The sequence below is a fragment of the Fulvia fulva genome, chromosome 2, assembly GCF_020509005.1.
Source record: "Fulvia fulva chromosome 2, complete sequence".
Taxonomy (NCBI): Eukaryota; Fungi; Ascomycota; class Dothideomycetes; order Mycosphaerellales; family Mycosphaerellaceae; genus Fulvia; species Fulvia fulva.
Window position 1 is genome coordinate 1,365,778 of NC_063013.1, and position 19,908 is coordinate 1,385,685.

Below are 19,908 nucleotides of genomic sequence, written 5' to 3' on the forward strand. Positions count from 1 at the left end.
TCAACGCACCAGTGGATTTGAGCGAAAGGCGCAGTAATCAGAAGACGAGGTTGGAAGCGATGGACTATGTAGGACCCTCGGGCAGGTAGACTTGGCCGCCAAACCGGGCAGTGACCATGCCACGAGGAGGAAGTAGAGCAGTGACACAATGAGCATGTGAAAGTGGAGTTTGGAAGATTCTTCGCCATCGTAGAAGCGTTACTTTACAGCGAGGACTGCTATCTGCTCCATACCTACTGTTCTCATCCACAAAGCTTCATGCCCTCACATCTGCCGATCTTGAACATGTCTGGTGACTCTTCTGCCGTAGCTCGCTTGGACTCGGCGCTTCTGTGGCTGTTGCAAGCGGCTGCCGTCAAATGGGAGGCCTCGCCGACTCGAAGTCATTATGCTCAATATCATCCTCACAAGCTGGTCGCAGCTTAGTCGATAGTTGGAGTGGCTTTCGCGAGATAACCTTTGCTCAAACTTATGCTGCCCTGCTCTTTGGTCTGCCACTTCCAACTCTCTTAGCTTGTGGCCTTTGCAGGTGAGACGCTGGGATCCAGCTCTCATCGTAGGTCTTGGAACCAGTAGTCACAGCAGGTCCATCTGCACCAACCACAGCGACCTGCTCTGAGGGATCGACTGGCTTGCTACCACCAGACGATCGCTTGGCACGCTCGCCGCCCTTGCCGCCGCGCTTCTTTTGAGGGAAAAGCTGTGTGATCCAGACGTTGTAGATGAAGTAGCAGGTACCACCGAAGATACCGGCGAGGAGGAGGTAGAGGAAGATACTATCAATAGACGTTAGCTAGCGCCATCGTTGGAACACTTCGATACGCACATTTGAGGATCGAGGATCGAAGTTGGTGCCTCCACAATAGACACGCTCTCGGAGAAGACGGTCAAGGTGAACATATTCTGGCCCTTGGCGATGACAGTCTGGAGCTCCAGGGTAAGGTCCTGCGGCTGCATGACGTTGCTGAAAGAGTACGTCAAAGTTTCCTTCGACTTTGGCGCAATGACTGTGCCGAACTTGGCGCCAGTCATGTTGCGTACAACCTGTGGTACCTCTGGTGCACCAGGAGTGCCCAAGGGTGTCAACAGCGCACCCAGACCAAGCAGAACATTGATGTCCGTATCCTCATTGTTCGCGATGTGGAACAGGGCGCGCGTAGGCCGGCCGTTGACCAGCTTCACACCAAAGATCTCAGCATCTGGGAAAGACACATTCACGTCGACGTTCAACGGCTTTGGATCGCTGCTTCCTGTTTTCCACTGCTGGTTCCCGCCCGATGCCAGGTAGTTCTGCATATCTTCGACGTTGACATCGGCAATGTCCGGTTTCGCAGGGTTCTGAGGGGTATCGCCGATGTTGTCTTCGACCTGCAAGGAAGTGCATCGGTTAGCATGGTTCAAGTACAGCTGTGCAGCAACAAAATCGTACCTGGATGTCTGCTGCTGTGTCTTGTGCTAGAACGTTCAACGAGCCCAACGCTACAGCTGCGAGGGCCGCGAGCTTGAAGGAGACCATGATGGGAAGTGGCAGAGAAAGTGCAATGGAGGTGCTCGCAGGAGCAAGAGCTCAATGGAGAGTGTCAATGTGTAGTGGCATAGCTGTCAACTCTCCCGCGGCCGAATTGGTGGCAGGGATCTGGCCGAGCTCCACTCTTCAGCCAAGAGCGACGAGACAACATGCCAACAACACAGTGTACAAGAAGCGATCTTACAAGACTTTGTTGCTTTCGATGACCAAACATGCATCGCGCGTAGCAGCCGCTCTTTTTGGCCCGACTTACTCCAAGCAGCACTCGCTAAGTTGCGCTTTGCACGAGGGAGTCTACGCCCGCTGCCCATCGTTGCGGCTGATGGTATCGCGCTGAATGCATCTGCTAGAAGCTCCGCATGAGCATAGGTCTACTTCAGCACGATGGCACGCGACTGACAGTCGAAGCTCCTGCTCAGAATGGAGCACAAACGGCACGTCTTTCGCTCGAACAATTCGACACATCCGATAGAGCGCTTTACGACGTAGCTTTTGGCTTCACATAAGCTGCATCTTTGCCGATTGGTACTCGCGGCAGAGCGTGAGGCTGGGGCTTGACAGTCAACCCCGTGAACGCACCTCTTAAGCCTCTGGTTCGGCATCTTCTCAAAATTCAGATTCAGCCCTTTCGTGGCTGAAATCAGTATCGTCATGGTCACATCGCATCTTCCGCAGGCTGTAGCTACAGTATTGGAACCACAGAAACTATGGATCAGCTGAAGCGGGGGGCGAAGGCTATGTAAACATGAGATAGGTATGCATGCCAAGGCTACACAGATCTTGGCCCATACTCCCAAAACCTCATTCCATCGCAACTCGATATGTGGTCTACACCTACATTGCTCCTTGCTGCGGCAGCGCTGCTCTCATCATTAACTCGAGTCGAAGCCATCTGCCTCACAGATGCCAACGCCGATTTAGTTGCCAACAACTTCGCAACGCTGTTTAGCAACTATTCTGAAGCGTTTGCGAACAAGACGTTGGCTGTTGACTATACCGATCAGACGGATAGTGTATCTTGGTTGATCAGCAATGGTATTTACCTGAAGCTCTCTATCTGCACATCTTCCTCTTACTGACGACTTCCTAGGCACTGCTTGTTCCAAGCCGGTGCGGATACTGGATCTACCCACTACCGCAGACTACCTCAGCTAATACAGCTCGCAGCTCGGCGCCTTATCGTTCTCCTCGCGTGCTGGATTAGAGGCTGCGCAGGCCATGCAACCGAATCTGCCTTTCGTGGTGGAGAACATCTTTCATGACTGTACCAATGCACGTCAAGCAACTGATACTCTGCGCATCATCCAGGCTAACGCCATGCCAGGTCTTCATCCGTTGGGAGTTCGACGTTAAGCCTCAGCAAGTTCAAGGGATTGCAATCTTGCGTATGTGGATTTCTGACCTCTCATCGAGACTCCGGCTGACCAGTTCCTCTAGAGACTGTGCCAAATACCCAGTGTGAGGAGGAAGCCGAGTCGCAGCCGTACTTGATCAAGAACGTTTTCAGCGAGTTTAATACTGCCGCCTTCATCACAAAACCTTGGATACTATCGTGGCACCTCTCGTTGTGGTGCGGGTCACAAATGGAGACGTACTTGGTATCATTAACATGAGCTCCTTTCGAGGACTGTGGAGAGAGGAGTGCCATGTCGTGATGCTTTTAGGATGATATCTTCCCTCTCTAATCTACAATCTGCCCCGGGCTGCTGTCCTGCGGCTGAGAGGGTTCATGCATGTCTGTGTTGCAGGACGCATCTATCCGTAGTCGTAACAGTATCTTGTCTTCGTTGATCTCATTTAAAGCTCGCTCTTGACGTCATCATCCACTTCCTCGCCCTTGAACTTCTTCAAAATGTTGCTGCGGCTGACCAAGTCATCAAGCTTCTCTGGCGCAAGGTTGCCCCTGGCAATCATGTTTTGCAGCCTTGTAAGCTCCTTCTCAACATATCCGGCATTCTCCTGCAGCTTCTTGCCAACCTTGGCGTAGTACTCGGCGTACTTGTCCTTCAAGGTACCAGTCTGCTTGTACAGCTCTGCATAAGCCTTGTCACCGCCATCCTTGAGAGTGGCAAGAACAGTGTCGAGGGATGGGATGACGCCGGCGAGGTTGTTGAGAGTGCCACCTGGAGCGCGGAAAGTGCCAGCCTTCTCGTTGAGGAAAGTGACGAGGGCTTCTTCGGTGCGGCCGCTGCTGTAGTCTTCGCCCTTGAGATCGCCCTTGGGGAAGAACTTGATGGTGGGGTAGGACTTGACGCCGAATCGCTGGGCGGTGGCTTTGGCGGTGGGGGATTCGCAGTCGATGTTGGCGATTGTGACGCCGTCTTCGGAGGCGAAGTCGGTGGCGACCTTTTCCCAGGTGGGCTTGAGGCTCTTGCAGTCTGTTGTGGTTGTGTTAGTGGATGCATGGGATTATATGGAGACTGCCTCAACTTACGTCCACACCATGGTGCGGTGAAAGCAACAATAACATCCTTGTCTTTGACCTCCTCATCAAAGTTCGAGTCGGTCAATGATACCACAGAGGTGGCGGCCTTCTTGGCGGCCTTTGGCTTGACACCCGTCTTCTCGGTAATGAAAGCAGTCAAGCTCTCGAGATCTCGTCCACTCTTGTAGTCCTCAGGTTCCGACTTGCCTCCATCGCCAGGGAACCACTTCAATGTCGGGAAACCTTGGATGCCATACTTCTTGCCCAGCTCTTTCTCGGCATCGGCGTCGACCTTTGCGATTGTGACCTTGTCCTTGGCGAACTCGAAGGATGTGGCGAGCTCTTCGTAGACGGGAGCAAGAGTCTTGCAGTGGCCACACCACGGAGCAAAGAATTCGACGAGGGCCGGCTTGCCAGAGTTGGTGATGAGGGTGTCGAAGTTGTTGGGCTTGAGGTCGATGACGGCAGACGCTGAAGCGGTGATGGCAGCCAGTGCCGTTGTGAAGATGGTGGAGGAGCGCATGTTGGTGGATTGTGCAATGGAAGTTGTTCCACTTGCGAGGTTGATTTCAAGTAGTTGCTGCGGTGGTGGGAGTACCGAGTATCTTTAGAATATTGAGGTCAGGGTCTTTATCAGCGCTCCACCGAGGACAGCTGTTGTTGATCGTTCACACGCGCTTCGCCACTCCATCGACATCATATGTTCACAAATCGTGCAACAATGATAGGTCCTACAGCTAACGGTACCGCAGCTGCTGATGCTGATGCATTGCGCTGTGCACGATCGAATACCGACGGCGTACCAACATTCTGGATCGTAGCCGCGATGACCACACACCGCAACACGGCCGGATAGAATGTCTGTCTACATGCTGACAACCGGTGCTGATGGCTACGTCAATCACTGGACGTCTTCTTGAGACTGTCCATCCGTTGAACCGCGCGCGACTACAGGGCTGACAATAGGCCCACATCCAAGGCATCCTTCACGGCACAGCAGGCGTCAACTTCAGACATGGCTCTAAAATTTGCTTGTGTATTGGCGAGTTAATCGCTACCGCATTTGCTGCCAGATACAAATCAAGAGACCTTCATCGATCTGCAGTCCACCAGAAGCTGACGACCAGTCGACGCGACCAATAGCACCACGCCGTCATGTCGCTCATGGGCCTTCCCACAGAGCTGCTTGACCACCTTGTCCAACTCACACTTACAAATGGGCCTCGTGGTGGCTTCGAAGGCATTGTAGGCTCCTGCAAACTGCTCCATGAAGTCGGAAAAGCTCACGCGCAACGCTACAAGAAGCTGTGCCAATTCAGCAGCATGCGCATCGGAATGGGCTCTACGTGGCCCTGCGTGTTCGAGGCCATAGCCAGGGAGCCACTGCTTGGTCTGTACGTGGAGACGCTTGACCTGAGAGCTTGCAATGATCAGAGAGGCTGTGGCAAAGAAGTTGTTCAGCTCTTGCTGGGCGATGACCGGGACAGATTACAAGAAATGATCGGCAACTCGCGGTGGCTTGCTCTGGCAGGCGTGGACGTTCAAGAGTGGAAGACGAACGTCCTTACAGATGATCCAAACGGCGTCAACAATATCTACCGCGCAGTGTTCCTTCTGACCCTCTTGCCTCGGCTGAAGACTCTCACACTCACTGAACGCTGCAGCCGCGTCCAGGAAGAAGGGAAAGAATGTAAGAAAGTTCTCGACACTCTCCTTGAACTGGATCATACAGCATCACCACGGGCTGATTCGCCCCTTGGTCAGCTCGAGCGTTTGTGCCCCTTCGAGCCCATCGAATACAGTTCCAACCCACTGGAAGGATTCGAGGTAGCGGACTGCTTCATGGCACTGCCAAGCTTCAAGGAGCTTCACGTGTCGAATCTCATTGCTGTCGAGGACTATCATACTGGTATTCCATTCCAGTGGAGACTTCCGGACTATACTTCAAATTTGACCTGCCTCGATCTCGAAGGATGCTGCATGAAGGAATCGAAGAGCTTCTTGCGCATATGCCCTACATCAACTCCCTTCGCTACACGCACGCTACCAAATGGCACGGCTGCGAGTTCGACTGGAATGCCGGCGCATTCGCAGCAGCAGTCGCCGAGCATTGCAGTGGACGCCTCATCAAATTGGCACTGGTACTAGAAGAGTTGTTTGGAGTAGTAGAGCAGGGCATAGCTTCTCTCAAGGAGTTCGAAGTACTTCGAGACCTGGAGATCGACTGGAATTGCTTCGCTGCGCCGCCATTCGGGAGCGACATGAGCAACCCTGATGACTCTCGTGCATGGACTCTGGCACAACTTCCAAGCTTGCCAGACATCTTACCCGCCAGCGTCGAGCATGTAACTCTAGTCTGTACCAGCAACCTCGATAACATAGAGCCTTTGCGGTACCTACTCCGGGATGCAACCTACCTGCCTCAATCGAGATCATTCCCAGCGCTGCAGTCGGTGCAGATCAAGCACAGCTCAACGATTTCTGACTGGGTTGACAGATTGGATGACGCGGATTCGAAGGTGAAAAATCAAAAGACTGGACGAGTACCTGCCCAATTTCTACAATCACTGCTCGATGCCACTGGTTTCCAGTACCGGTACCATCCTGTCTAAGATCTATGTAATTATTTACATGGCCAGTCAGATCACTATCGTCTAAATCCCAACCAGATCGCATCAATTCATCCATCTCACCACATCCTGTGCCCGCGATCCCACTGCGCGGCTGTCAGGCCACGATCGTTATGGAGCCCCCAGTGCGCTTTAGTCGCATCTAAGACACTCTTCGTGGTCGTGGTCGCTCGGTGCTTCTCTATCCGACGTTTTTCGTGTCCTTCTGCTACCACGCTAGCACTATCTGAAGATCGCAACTCCGGCCCTGGATTCCAAGCGTCTAACTCAGGCCATTCTTCAGATTTGACTGTCAACCCTCGAGCGTGATACAGAGAGTCCCAAAAGCCTCGAGCAGAGTTCTGGGGGTCGGTCGTCTCAGGAAGTATCGCAGCCCAATCAAGAACTCTCGGCAGATCAACTCGCTGCCTGGGCTCGCGTGCATCAAGCATGGAGCCATCCTGGCTATCTTCGACGAAGCCCGAGGACAGGTCATCGTCTGTGATGGAGACGCCTAGCTTTACAGCACGTGCCTTGGCGAGGGCAAGCTGCTCTTCGGCTTGGATAAGCTCTCGCGTAAGGTCTTGGCCTCGTTGGTAATGACGAAGGTCGAAATCGAGGATGTTCTCGTGGACATGCTGGCCAGCCTCCAAGCGTTGACGGAAGGCGGCAGCCTCGATATCCCTCACCATTTGATATCTATCAAATCTGGTTTGTGCCCGTTCAAGATCGAGCAGCTTTTGTCGGTACTCTCGCTCCGCGATCTGTGCCTCCGACAGAATTTGCGAGGCTGGGTTGTGGATGGCTTCGTCATCTTCTCGTATAGCATCGGCCTCGCGATTGTCATCAACGTCGCTGGACGCCTCCGGCACCGTATACCGATCGCGAAATGCTACGTCTGATGCAGTTTCATGCCGATCGACGCTGTCGGTACCGACCAAGCTACCTCGTATCAAAACTTGGTTGAGGTAGCCTGCCGTCATGCGCACTTGGTTGACAGCCTTCTCGTCAAGCTGTGCAAGTCTGTCGTCGAGAGCACGTTCGTCTCCATCTGCTTCCTGAAGCCTGGCACTCAAGAACTCACCCTTGGTTCTCGCACGCTTACGCCGGTCGTTGTTTCCTTCGATTGGGTCTTCGAAGAAGATGTTTTGCTGCCGCTCCTGTTCCGCAGTTGCGTAATCGCGGTACTCATTGACGAGAGCCCGTCGAGCCTCGAGTGCGCCTTGCGTGTCTCTGATCTCGCGACCAAGGTGGACGGTAGACTGCAGCTGGTGAATGACGTCTTCGGTGAGCATTAAGACTTTTCGTGGGTTGCCTTCATGCTCTAAATCAACGATCTCTGCGGTGAGGTCTGGTCTGGGCATGGCACTGTTATCGTTCTGAGCTTGAACTGAAGTGTCAGCTTCTTGCCTTCGAGAAGATCGTGCCCCAGAAAGTGAACCTGCCTCTGACTGTCTCAGTTCCGGTACCGTCCGGCTTCCAGTCGTGGAGCCTCCAACAGTGGTATTAACAGCTGGTTCCTGCCCTGGCGTTCCATTGTTACGACTAGGCAATAAGTCTTGCACATTGCTTTGTCCTTGCTTCGGATTCTGTTTGCCAAGGGCTCGACCAAGAGTCCTCTTTAGACTTTGCAAGACGCCCTCGACAATGCCTGCCATATTCTTAGCCGGAAGAGTTACGACATGCGGCAGCGATAATGTGAGTGACTTTGGCTAGCAAACCGAGGTACAAGATCGTTGACCGGAAGTTGATAACCTGAACAAAGGACCGGCTTATGAAAGAGGAGACCGTGAACTCGGCTATAACGCACGACCCTCAACTTCACCAGACGCTAACAACGCCAGACATTCACTCACACGTAAGCGAACCCGAGAGCATGACGTGCACATTTTGCGGAACTTTGCTAGCGAGAAAGTGAACGGCTATCACGAGATGTACACTCAAAGAGCAGACGTGAAGAGAAATGTGGACCGCAAGCGCAGGAAGTGTCTCCCGCCTTACGGGCGGGATCACAAACGCGAAAGCATTCATCTCTCACAACTTTGGACTTAACTTCTCACCCTGGCAGAACACGCAAAGACGACCCGCCAGACCGTAAGTATGGATCCGTCATTTGAACCACCACCAACTCGCCCCCCGCGTGAGCGTGGTGGGCGGCCGCCTCTCCGCGACAGAAACCCCAATGCGAACAACCGTCGCGAGACGACTGCGGTACCCTCCGCATTGGGCAAGCGTGGCAGAGAAGAGGATTTGGAGAATGAGCTCCCTCCTCAACGTCGTCGCCGTCAGCGCGACGCACAATCTACCACAGGCACCCCTCAAGGCTCTCAGGATGTTGCGCTGCCAGCAGACCCTCGTCCGCGGGCACAGCCTGGGCTGTTGACTCCATCAGCTAGCACCGTCAGCCGAAAGAGCGGTACGTACCATCTCGCGTCTGCTCATGTGGTGGTCAGAGTAGTTGAACCTGAAATTGTCAGGTCGAGCCAAGCGGCCACACAACCCCAACAAGTTCTTTGCGGGTCAGATCATAACTGCGCCATTCCACTAAACTGCGATGAATCCTCGTGCAGACCCTTCCACCGATCCGAAGTTCGTCCAAGGCAAGGATGCCATCATCGCATCCGAGCGTCACATGTTCATCGTCCTGAAAGTGTTTCGTGGGGGCAAGCGGCTCAAGGTGGCTGTGATAGAGTCACACCAAGATACTGGCCTGGCCCGCAAGTCAGGCAACATCAAGGCCCTCTGCTTTTGCCTGCAGGATGAAGACACCGCAGGCTTCGTCAACCTCACGCCGAACAGGCCTGTTCTCGTACACATGTACAACCGCAACCGTCCAATTGGGAACAATGCTTCGATCAACGTTACAAACACCACCACCATCGCTCTTGACGAAGACATTTACCTCAAGATCGGTTATTGCGAGGCAGCTGGCGTTCACGCCATTGAGAAGTTGTGCTCAGAAGTCGAGGCGCAAGCGGCCACCGACTCCTACGAAGAGGATCTTGGCGGTGAAGCACATAACCCATATGCTATTATCAAGAGCCTACAGCAGCAGGTTCAGGTAAGTGTATCCACATATATTCCATTGACTTAAAAGTAGGGTGGACTAACGTGTGCTAGAACTTGGAAGGGATGAATCGGAACTTGGAAGAGATGAGCGATGTGTTCAAAAGTCAGAGAGATGGGCTGATGGAGAAGATCAACGGCTCCAACATCTAGCCGGTCCCGTGCTAGCATGAATGCATGGGAGGATATGTCAAGGAGGTTGCGTAAGATAGTGTCAAGAGCTTGGACTGACTTACTCGTAGGAAGACTGTTAGGTCGGGATCGAGAAGAGCGTCGTGTGATATGGGGACGCTTTTGCTCGAGACGTGCAACCCGAATACCCTTTTGTTTCAGCTCGAGCTGACGGCGCCACGCGATATTGGAGAACATGAACAGCGGATTGCGTTGACTTTGAGCCACCCATGAGGCCGGCTCAGCTGGATATGTACATGTAGAAAGCGCCGTGTAGGAACCACCGCTATACCAGGCAGGTCATTTGCCGACAGCCATGAATACGCTATCAAAATAACCACCACATCGATGTCTTCTTCTTCACTACGCAGCCGGTAATCCACGATCATCACGTCCCCCTAAGGAGCATTGGTAGCATCCTTCACTCTGTCCATGGCCGCTCGATAGCTCTGGATCCGCCGCCGCCTCGATCCTCCAGCGACTACGCTGGCGCTGTCTGAGGATCCTAATTCCATCCCTGCGTCCCAGTCGTCAACTTCAGGCCATGCTTCTGGCCCCAGTGATATCGCGCTCGTACCGAACTTTCCTGGCAAAGCGTTCAGCCATGCATGGATCCTCCCCTGGTTGACACGGTCCTTCGGCGGTCGCTGATAGATTACAAGGCCGTCTTCCTGATCATCGAGGAATCCCGACGTTCTGTCATCGCCCTCGGTCCGGACACCAAGGCGGATCGCATTCTGCTTGGCCACAGCGAATCGTTCCTCTGCTTCGATCAACTCTCTCGTCAATTGTTGTCCACGTTGGTAGTGGCGCATATCAAACTCGAGGATCTTGTCGTCAAGCGTTTGACCCCGCCTTAGGCGCGTATGAAACTGCGCGGCTTCCTGGTTGTGGACCGCCAGACGGTTGTCAAATCTGTCCTGGGCGGTCTGCAGCTCTCGCGTACGCTGGCAGTAGTCCTGCTCAGCACGCTCCTCCATTGTTGTCTCTTCTAACAACATTATGGTTCACTGATGAATTGTCTTCCGTGGCCTCAGAGCCGTTGCTGGACTCCATGGTGCTCTGGAAATCGTACTTGCTCTGGTATTCAGCATCCGATGCTGTGGGCCAAGCCTTTAGCTTGACCTGCTCTTCGAGATCTGGCACTAGCTCTGCGGCTCTCGATATGGGTTATAGATGGCGGGCAGTCCGGAGAAGCTCTCAAGATGCCATCACATTATTCTCACGAAGTTGTTGCATGTAATCCTGCTGCTCATCATCCGCTTCGTGGAGCATGCGCAACAATTCTTGGTCTTGGACCCTCGCACGCTTCCGACGTTTCTCATGTCGCGCGTCGCCCGGCGAGGAATCAATAAGATCGACGAGCCGTCGACGTTTTGCGTTCCCATAAGCTCCAAACGACGTCCGGACTGTTTGTCGTGCTCTGAGCTTGTCCCTTGTCATACCAAATTCACGGGCCTTGTCGATAGTCGTCTTCAGAGCCTCTTTCAACTCAGCACTTAGCAGCAGGGCCTGTTGTTGCTGTCCCTCGTGGTTGATATCAACTATCTTCGGCGCGATATGTTCACTGCCACCGTCTTTAGATTGCTCTCGAGCTGAGTCTTTGGCAGCTATCGCTGGATGTGTCGTCGGTCCATTTCTCACAACCGGTCCGGGCTCCTTTACCGTTGCAGGGCCGCTCTTCTCTGCTTTGAAAACGTTTCGTTCACCCAATGTACCTTGACTTGTCAAAGTCTGCTCAAAAGTTTTGACCTTTTGAGACTCGAGCCCTGCCTGGGTCCCTCCCGAAGCGATGTCCACTTACTGAAGGCCAAGCAGACTCCAGAACCCATAGTTCAGCTTGTGGATGAAGCCTTTGACTGCGCCCGACATAATTAAGCGTAGCGACCGAGCGCTAGCCACACCGGAGTACGAGCTTGCGAGTACGTAGGTGAGGCGTCAGCGAGGGAGTGAAGCTCTATACCAGCCCTCAACTAGCCTTGGCGCCCGCTCTGATTGGTCAACTTTCAAGTTTTAGGGTCACGTGACCTACCGCACTGTGCCTGTTGGCGAACTCGCAAACATATACTCGTCGCTAACGCCTATGTCGTCGTATAATAAGCACTGTACGTCGGGTAGCGGTAGCGTGGATCGCACGCTACTTTGCAGTCTAGAAGGGTTGGTAGAGAGCTCCACTCCGCTACGCTTACCTTTGGAGGTTCACAACCGCCAAAAGCACATTTTTGGTGTCAAGAAGTCAGGTACGATATACTGATGTAAGATGTGTAGGGCAAAGGACATGTTGTCGAGATGATGGTATTTATTATTGAAGGCTTTGGCTTTGTGGGATGCATCGGAAGCGCAAGACCTTTGTTCATTGTTTGGGGCATGACCTGGACATGTGTCTCGCACGGACCATGAATTTTGAGCTTTGACCTCATGTGCGTGTGGTAAACTTCAAGATGAGCGCTTTTCGAGGTCAAGGCGTTTTGCCTCGTCAGAAAACACGACTTGCGACTACACTCTCGGATTTACTTGCGCCACTACATCAGCATCGACGACCACAGTCGTGCATCCTCTAAAGTAGATATGGGCGAACACCTTGGCAGCTGGGACGACGATGAAGTGGGCGACGAGGTCGTGGCTCGGCCGCCTAACAGTTTTGACGAGAGTTTTCAACCAAGTCGTGGATCTCTCAATGCTCGGTCTACTACCAACAAGCGCAAAGGCCGAGAAAGCGAAGGGTGAGAGCGCGCGTCTACAAAGTGCAAACTGGTAAACCTCCTCTGACATGGCGCAGTGAGCATGACGAGAAACCCGAGAAGGAGCGTTGCGTACGTCGCGATGGCACCGAAGATACCGCAAAAGACAAGGAGCATACGGACACCACTGTTGGTCGAGACGTTGACTACGAAGCTGGCACAGATGTCAGTGGAACGGTCTTGTCGAATCCTGGTACTCTTCTCACGCCTTTTCGAGGCCCACAGCATCGCATAGAGTCCACTCTCTCCATTGGTACTCCGTCCGAGCTCACGCAGGTGCATCCCGAAAGAGTGGACAAAGGCAGGGTGTCAACAGTCGTGCCTCAGCCCGGTGGATATCCAAGACAGTGAGCGTACTGGTATGGTTACCGGTAAATTTTGAGCCTCACCAACCAATAACCAACTGAATATTGGGCTCACCATTAGCATACCAGTGGTTACCTCCTTCCTAAATAGGAAGGTGGATGTAGTTTACAAGGTGTTGTTACTATTGCTCGGTCCTGCCTGTACCTCTTCATTCACCTCATTCTCTGACACCTCCTGCTGTTGCTAAATCGTCCGCTTGTTGAAGTTGGTGTTATAGTCCGTAACTATCGTCTCCTCACTGTCCACATCTTTGCCTTTACCTAGAGGTCCGTACTAGTTACGGAGGCAACTACAGGCCTCTATAACGAGGTCTCCGAGCTGTGATCTTCGATAGTGTATCATATCACGGCCAGCACTAAAGCTGCGCTCTAGAGCATCGCTCATAAGCGGTAGTGCTAGTGTATCGAAGGCAAATCGTGCTAGCTTAGGCTCTATATCTCGGCGTGCGTACTAGTATCCAAGCACGTCGTATAGGGCTATCTTTTAGTCCTTAATCTCCTTTAGTGACTTGCCGGTGTGTGGATCAGGCTCATAAGCTTATAACAGGTAGCGCTCGAATGAGTCAACCCTTAGTGTTAGTATAAATAAGTCCGTAATCTTACGGCGCTTGAACTTCGACAGATTAGCTCGAAGATCGTCCTCGCTATCGGCCTTAACAACAGGCTATGTTTGAGTCTCTATAGCTTGCGATTACGATTGTGACTACTTCTTCTTCCCCTTCCGCTTCTTTAGAGGTGTTGCGGTATCCGTAGAGGTGTTAATCTAGCTAGCGGGTTTGTAGAACGTCTCCTAGATGTCTATCGCCTATACTTTCGTGCTCTTAATATAAGGCTGCTGATCTTTCGTACCGGCGCTCTAGAGGTCTTCAAACTACGCGTGTTTCAATATAGGGTTTAGTATCACTACGGCGTAGTAGATAGGTATATCGTCTACGGCTTAGAAGTACTTCTCGACCTTCCGCTACGAGGCTTCGTAGCATTTCGAGAGATAATCGAAGGAATCGTCTTTCTCGGTTTCCTGCTTATACTCGATGTTGTAGGCGTCAAGGGTATTAAGTATAAAGCAGAGAGTCGGATACTAGTCGAAGAGGTGTTTCTACTCGCCCTAGGTGTCTATAGTCGTAATCTCGAAGACCTATAGCGTGTTATATAGCCTATCGAGTTGATACTAGTCACTAGTCGAGGGCGCATTGTTTTTGATGGTAGGATCGTCCCTGTTTTGGAAGCAGAAGGTGTTAATGCGTTCCTTAATAGTGATAGCACGTCCGATCATATAATAGAAGCTGTTCTAGCGCGTAGAGTTGTCTTGAATAAGCTATAGGATAATAAGTTAGCAAAAGAGGTGAATAGGTAGGAGGATGACGATAACGGCTTTTGTTCGGCATGTTGACGGGAAGCTCCCGAGCTAATGGATAGGCTTATATAAGCACTAGCGCCGTAGGCATCCCTTACTCACCTTAAGGTTATCAAATTCCTCTAACCCTTCACCTCCTACTACCTCTCTAAACTCGTCTAACCTCTATATTGAAGCCCTTATCCACTTTATTACATTGTGCAGCTTACTAATAGTACTACGAGCATGCTAGAACGCCTCTACCGCCGCGAACACGCCCTCCTCCGTCTTTAGTTCTAGCTCCTTTAGGTCCCGATTAGATAACTCTCCTAGTAGTAGCGACTTCGCGTAGAGGTTAGTAATATGGCCGAAACATCGTAGGCGGCGGCCCTTACGGTGATAGACCTTTATCTACGGGTACATCCTCCTAATTAGCGCATTAACCGCGGTATCGTTATTGCTAGCATTATCGGTTACGAAATACCCGATTCGGTATAAGATCGAGTACTCGGCGAACACCTCCTAAAGCGCGTCTATAATATTCGCGCTAGTATAGTCACTACGTAGTCGCCTAAACGCTAAGAGCTTAGTACAACGCTTGCCTCGAGCAGAGATATAATAGGCATAAACCGAGACGATAGCGCGATGATTAGGAGAGGTCTAGACGCCGAATGAGATATAAATATCGCTTAGTGCCTTCAGCATCTCCTAGATCAACTTCGCCTTCCAGTTCTCGTACTTATAGAGCACCCACTTTCAAATAGTCGCGCCGGCGCGTAGTAGATGCTGTCTAATGTTCTGCGATAGGCAACAAACGAGCTCTCGAAAGTAGGCGTTCTCGACTATACGGAAGGCGATATAGTAGTATATAATCTATCGGATAAGTAGTCGCTTAAATTCGTCAAACTTGGGGACTAACGCCCACATTAAAGTCGTCTGCGCCGGATCAACGACAGGCTCTTCAACAACGGCAATTGCCTGACCCTGCTTGTTTAATCTATAGACAGTGAGGTGAGAAAGTGGCCGTTGATTGCCGTTAACGATAGGCAGTTCTTGAGGCTTACCCTCTAGCTCACAGGTCCAGCAGTAATACACCTCCTTGCTATCATCGTGCCGCATCAACGACTCGCCATGTTGCCATACCGGAGAGGTCCGTTCACGCGTCCCTTTCGACTGTATCGCCTTCTTGCGCGTGTACTCCTTGCTATAGAGCTTGAAGCATTCCTTGTGCTTATCCGGATGGAAGTCTGGGTTCTTCAAAGAGAGGGTTATAATATCAGATGCTAGGGCTCGATTGCCGGTAAATGATGGCCATACGAAGGGCATTGTAGCGACAGTAAGGTGAAAGAAAGAGAGGTGAATACACACGCAAAACGCGTAGGTACGCGACTCCAAGATCATGCTAATTTAGCGTGTACCAACTGCGGATCAGCATCCTACTGGAGCGGCTTAGATACGGGCTCTAGGCTATATATGGATCTGGTTACCAAGGGCAGTGAGGTACCTCACCACTGGATAACCAACAGGTCACCACAACCAACCAATAACCACCGGTTAGCACCACTAACCATTAGCAACCATACCAATAAGCTCACTGATCCAAGAGAACATGCCATTAATGCTCAAAGAGGACTGACAAACAGACTGTTTAAGCTTGGGGACTTCAAGCTAGGCGACATTCTCAGCATTCCGTACGCCCACACAGCGCTTGACAGCAATGCCTCTGCGAACAACGGTCGTAAATTCGTACAGGGAAAGGACGCCTTGGTCATGTCGGAGCGCCATCTTGCAATGGCTGTACATCCGTACGAGACACGTCGCGTCAAGGTGTTCATCTTGGAAACTCATCAGGGTCAAGGACCATGCGGGAAGTCAGAAGAGATCAAGCAACACACGTACATGCTGCGGGACACGACACCAGACCCGCGGTTCCGCAACATGGTCGCCAACGAGCCCATCGAAGTCACGATGGATGATGCGAAGAAACCCATCGGAATCCATCCAAGCTTGGACATCACCAACTACCACATTGTAGATATGGACGAGGTCATCTCGTGGGTCAGGAAAGTCAAGCGCGCCGATGCCGAACGTCTTCTACAAGCTCACAATGATGCGCAGGCCAAAGCAGATCAGGATGAGCGGACCAGACAAGGCCTCAATGATGGAAAGCCGACCGATCTCGAAGGAGTGAAGGCAGAAGAGCGCAAGCTCCAAGTGGCTAGGCGGAGAATCAAAGAGCTTAACGACGAGAGGCGCGACTTGGTAGACGAAAACTACGACTTGAGGCGAAATACAAGACGTCTGCAGGATAGCATGTCTCGATTGGAGCGTGAGAGCGAGCGCGAAATCGACCAATTAAGAAGCCGAAATGACATATACCGCGATGAGAACGATTGGCACGTGCTGAGCGTAACGGTCTGCCGCCTCGAGCGCAAGATGACGAGACTGGGGCTAGGCAGCGTACTGGGAGGCGTCGCTAACGCTGATACACACGACACGAGCTGATCATCATAGCTTGACACGAAGGCACGGATATGGATGGTAAAGCGATCGTTACTCTGTTTTGGGCGTGCACGGGGGCGCTTTTTCACTTTTGGCTTCGATTTTGGACTTCACTCGGGTTTCAGACTGTCTGGAGGATGAGGGCAGCATGCTCGCGATGCTTTCCGGTGGCAACGATTGGGAAGTGACGGCGGTCACAACGCGTGGCTCAGAATTGCTCGGTCTACGCATGACGGACATGATTGCACGGCGCACGCGCGTCGGAGGATATGAAGGACACTACATTTACTATGAGTACTACTGTTCTACCGACCCGTCTCAAACAGTCGATGCGCTCTGTCCCAGCCCTCGGAGGTGAAGCCGCGCTGATTATGCTGTCCCCAGTGCCGCTTGGCCTCGATCACGTCGATGCCTGACCTCTGTTCAATACGATCAATACGCCTTCTGCGGCTGCCATCTGCGATCATACTCGTACTGTCCTTGAGCGCAACTGCCGGTCCGTCCCATTGATCGAGCTCGGGTACATCCTCTGGTTCCACCTTCGTGCCACGGGCGAAGGTGAGCGAGTCGATCCATCCCTTTGCTGAATTGTTCGAATCCATCACCTCTGGTATCTCTAGTAGCCATTGGAACATTCGAGGCCGATCGACAAGGTTACGAGGCACGGAAATGTCGCTTTCGGCCCCATCTCGCTCAGTATCGATGAAACCGGACGAGAGCTCGCTATCAGCGATATGAACGCCAAGTTGAACGGCGTGTGCTTTTGCTGCAGCAAAACCGTCCTCGGCCTCGATCAGTCTCCGCGTCAGATCCATGCCAACCTGTATGGGTCGCAACCCTCTCAACACGCTTTGAGAATCATTCTGTTCCCGGGCTATCTGCTTCCGCCTCGCAAAGTTGACTTCCGCAGCCTTAACTTCATCATACCGTGCCCAATATGCTTGTTCAGCAGCTTCCTTTTCTGTTAGCTCGAACTGCCGAGGACTTTGACCGTCGCGGTCAAAGGCTGCCAAATGTCGGCTTGGCACAGCAAAGTCTTCGTCCAGATCGACTTTCTGGTGCGTCGAATCATCATCTTCGTCGATGAGCTCGTGCTGTAGGAAGATGTCCTCAACCGTGATAATGGCTTCCAGGCACTGTACATTCTCAGTCCTCTCGGCCTCTTTCAAATCCTCGTGTATCTCTCGCTCCCGCACTTTACTGCGCTCGAGCTTTTTCCTGAGTGTTTTCGACTCGCGGGCAATGCGTTGCATTTCGAGTTCTTGTTCCGGGATCCCTTCGAGGGCTTGCCATCGAGCAGGTGCTATTGCAAGCTCATCTTCGGCATATCTGCGGAAGTCTGCGAGTTTCGAAAGGCGGCATTCTGCTTCTTCAGCAGCCTGTTCTGCCTGGCGCGCGGCATGAATGGCTCCGTTGGACTTTTCCACGAATCCGTTGTTAAGGAGTAACGCTGTTCTCGACGATCTTTGATCGCTGACAACGACAAGCCGTACGGGAGCATCTCCAAAGTCTGGAGCAGTGCCACTTTGGATTGTGAAAGGACGTAACTGATCTTTTGTAGCAACCCTCTGGTCAGTAGGCATCCGTGAATCCATGTCTCCGTCATTCTTCACCGATACAGAATCGAAGGACTGGTCGGCTCCATGCAGTTCTGGTTCTCTTTGCCGTTCTTCGCCGCGAACAACATTCGGGTCGTCAAGATGTGGACTCGGGTCAGGATTCACCTTTCTTAACTTGAATGGTCTGGCCCCCGTCTCACCTGTGGGTTCTACCGGCCGATTGCGTTTCTTGCTCGTTGCAGCTTTCGGCGCCACAGTATCGGCAACAGAGATATCCTGTTCTGTTCTTTCAGTTCTGGCCTGGGACATTTCAGGCTCCTGGACGCTGCGTCTCAAGCCTGACCGGGTATCATCATCCTCGGAAACATCCGACGACTGCATGGCCCGGGTGGCCTTGGGAGTCTTTTCTGAGAGTGCCGGTTTTCGTGCCTTAGAATCTTGCTTAGTGTCTTCGTGATGATATCTGTCTTGACGGACGTTTGATCCTATGTCTTGCTCTGTGGTAGTTGTGACCATAGTCTTTGACTCTGCGTGTTTGATTTCCTTTTTGTTCTTGGTCGCAGGCTCATCTGGCTGTTCTTGCCACTGGTAATCTACTCCGGGCAATGCTGCAGCTATTTCTACAACAGTGCCGAGTACAACACGATAGCTCTCCTCTGCAAGTCTTTTGATGAAGTCCATTTTGTAGGATCTTGTGAACTTTCAGGTGTTCGGACAGAGAAAGCGATGTTCGTTCTAATGAAAAGGCCGAACTGCTACACAGTTCTACCTAACAAAGAAAGAGGAAAGATCAAAGCCCAGCACCAAGCTTAGACATCCTTTAAATGGCAGGAATGTGTGATGTGCTATCCATATGTAAGTGAATGATGTTACGACATGTGAATTTTGCCGATCGCAAGCTTACTAACAATCTTGCAGTGAACGCTCACACACAAATGCGCTGAACCTTAAGCTCGGGCCAAACTGATTATGCGAAGGCATTTCCTGCTCGTGACGGATGTGATTCTTTCCCGTCTCATCGCTCGACCACGCCACACTGCCCATTGAAGCCACGCCGCGCCCCCAAAGACCGCAGCATACCCAGAGAACCACATCGGAGAAGACGTAGCATCATGGCAAACCGGAGAAGCTAAAGGCAACTTGATCGCAGGCGAGGTGACGACTCGTACCGACCCGATACCGACTCCTACTATTCTCGTCGCGACGGAGATGGCAGGCGAATGCCCATGTCAGACATCCAGCAAGGCCGCGACGGAAGTACTACATATCAGTCAAGTACACGCACCAACACGAAGCGAAAAACAGTGATGATGACGACGAGTACAGTGATAGGCGCACAAACAAAGCCCCTTACGGTCCACCTCGAGGGGACGACTCTCCTCCACGACCCTATGGAAGAACAACTGTCGTTGAGCGAAACGAGACTCGAGAAGAAGACCTCCTCAATCATCGCATCACTACGAAGATGGACTATCGTCGAGACGAGTATGGACACCAGGACAGCAGATGCTTCGAGCAAGGCGTCGTCCCAAGCGCGCGCGACGGTGATGGGGGCATCCCTTCTAGAAGCGCAAGAGCAGAGCCATCAAGGCCAGCTGTGAGCGACCTT

General features: G+C 52.2%; 10 protein-coding genes across 10 annotated transcripts; 5 read left to right on the top strand and 5 right to left on the bottom strand.

Moving 5' to 3' along the window:
- Nucleotides 1–469: 469 nt before the first annotated feature.
- Nucleotides 470–1,516, bottom strand: CLAFUR5_02657 (Increased recombination centers protein 22-2; the record flags this gene model as incomplete). Its single annotated transcript, XM_047901805.1, has 3 exons — nt 470–776; nt 827–1,368; nt 1,430–1,516. 3 exons carry the CDS (start codon nt 1,514–1,516, stop codon nt 470–472), a joined length of 936 nt encoding a protein of 311 aa, XP_047758779.1.
- Nucleotides 1,517–2,349: 833 nt separating this feature from the next.
- CLAFUR5_02658 (uncharacterized protein) lies at nt 2,350–3,141 on the top strand (the record flags this gene model as incomplete). Its single annotated transcript, XM_047901806.1, has 5 exons — nt 2,350–2,563; nt 2,619–2,638; nt 2,696–2,800; nt 2,853–2,913; nt 2,966–3,141. The coding sequence occupies 5 exons, from the start codon at nt 2,350–2,352 to the stop codon at nt 3,139–3,141; spliced, it is 576 nt and encodes a 191-aa protein (XP_047758772.1).
- A 184-nt stretch (nt 3,142–3,325) lies between these two features.
- On the bottom strand, nt 3,326–4,476 carry CLAFUR5_02659 (Disulfide-isomerase; the record flags this gene model as incomplete). Its single annotated transcript, XM_047901807.1, has 2 exons — nt 3,326–3,906; nt 3,963–4,476. The coding sequence occupies 2 exons, from the start codon at nt 4,474–4,476 to the stop codon at nt 3,326–3,328; spliced, it is 1,095 nt and encodes a 364-aa protein (XP_047758771.1).
- Nucleotides 4,477–5,108: 632 nt separating this feature from the next.
- CLAFUR5_02660 (uncharacterized protein) lies at nt 5,109–6,565 on the top strand (the record flags this gene model as incomplete). The annotated part of the gene is given in 2 exon segments (XM_047901808.1): nt 5,109–5,862; nt 5,877–6,565. The coding sequence occupies 2 exon segments, from the start codon at nt 5,109–5,111 to the stop codon at nt 6,563–6,565; spliced, it is 1,443 nt and encodes a 480-aa protein (XP_047758091.1).
- A 77-nt stretch (nt 6,566–6,642) lies between these two features.
- On the bottom strand, nt 6,643–8,220 carry CLAFUR5_02661 (uncharacterized protein; the record flags this gene model as incomplete). The annotated part of the gene is made up of 1 exon (XM_047901809.1): nt 6,643–8,220. The coding sequence occupies one exon, from the start codon at nt 8,218–8,220 to the stop codon at nt 6,643–6,645; it is 1,578 nt and encodes a 525-aa protein (XP_047758092.1).
- Nucleotides 8,221–9,116: 896 nt separating this feature from the next.
- CLAFUR5_02662 (uncharacterized protein) lies at nt 9,117–9,781 on the top strand (the record flags this gene model as incomplete). The annotated part of the gene is made up of 2 exons (XM_047901810.1): nt 9,117–9,623; nt 9,683–9,781. 2 exons carry the CDS (start codon nt 9,117–9,119, stop codon nt 9,779–9,781), a joined length of 606 nt encoding a protein of 201 aa, XP_047758093.1.
- Nucleotides 9,782–10,197: 416 nt separating this feature from the next.
- On the bottom strand, nt 10,198–10,800 carry CLAFUR5_02663 (uncharacterized protein; the record flags this gene model as incomplete). The annotated part of the gene is made up of 1 exon (XM_047901811.1): nt 10,198–10,800. One exon carries the CDS (start codon nt 10,798–10,800, stop codon nt 10,198–10,200), a length of 603 nt encoding a protein of 200 aa, XP_047758094.1.
- A 1,567-nt stretch (nt 10,801–12,367) lies between these two features.
- On the top strand, nt 12,368–12,891 carry CLAFUR5_02664 (uncharacterized protein; the record flags this gene model as incomplete). Its single annotated transcript, XM_047901812.1, has 2 exons — nt 12,368–12,522; nt 12,579–12,891. 2 exons carry the CDS (start codon nt 12,368–12,370, stop codon nt 12,889–12,891), a joined length of 468 nt encoding a protein of 155 aa, XP_047758095.1.
- A 2,820-nt stretch (nt 12,892–15,711) lies between these two features.
- On the top strand, nt 15,712–16,743 carry CLAFUR5_02665 (uncharacterized protein; the record flags this gene model as incomplete). The annotated part of the gene is made up of 1 exon (XM_047901813.1): nt 15,712–16,743. The coding sequence occupies one exon, from the start codon at nt 15,712–15,714 to the stop codon at nt 16,741–16,743; it is 1,032 nt and encodes a 343-aa protein (XP_047758217.1).
- Nucleotides 16,744–17,045: 302 nt separating this feature from the next.
- On the bottom strand, nt 17,046–18,980 carry CLAFUR5_02666 (uncharacterized protein; the record flags this gene model as incomplete). The annotated part of the gene is made up of 1 exon (XM_047901814.1): nt 17,046–18,980. One exon carries the CDS (start codon nt 18,978–18,980, stop codon nt 17,046–17,048), a length of 1,935 nt encoding a protein of 644 aa, XP_047758097.1.
- Nucleotides 18,981–19,908: the final 928 nt, after the last annotated feature.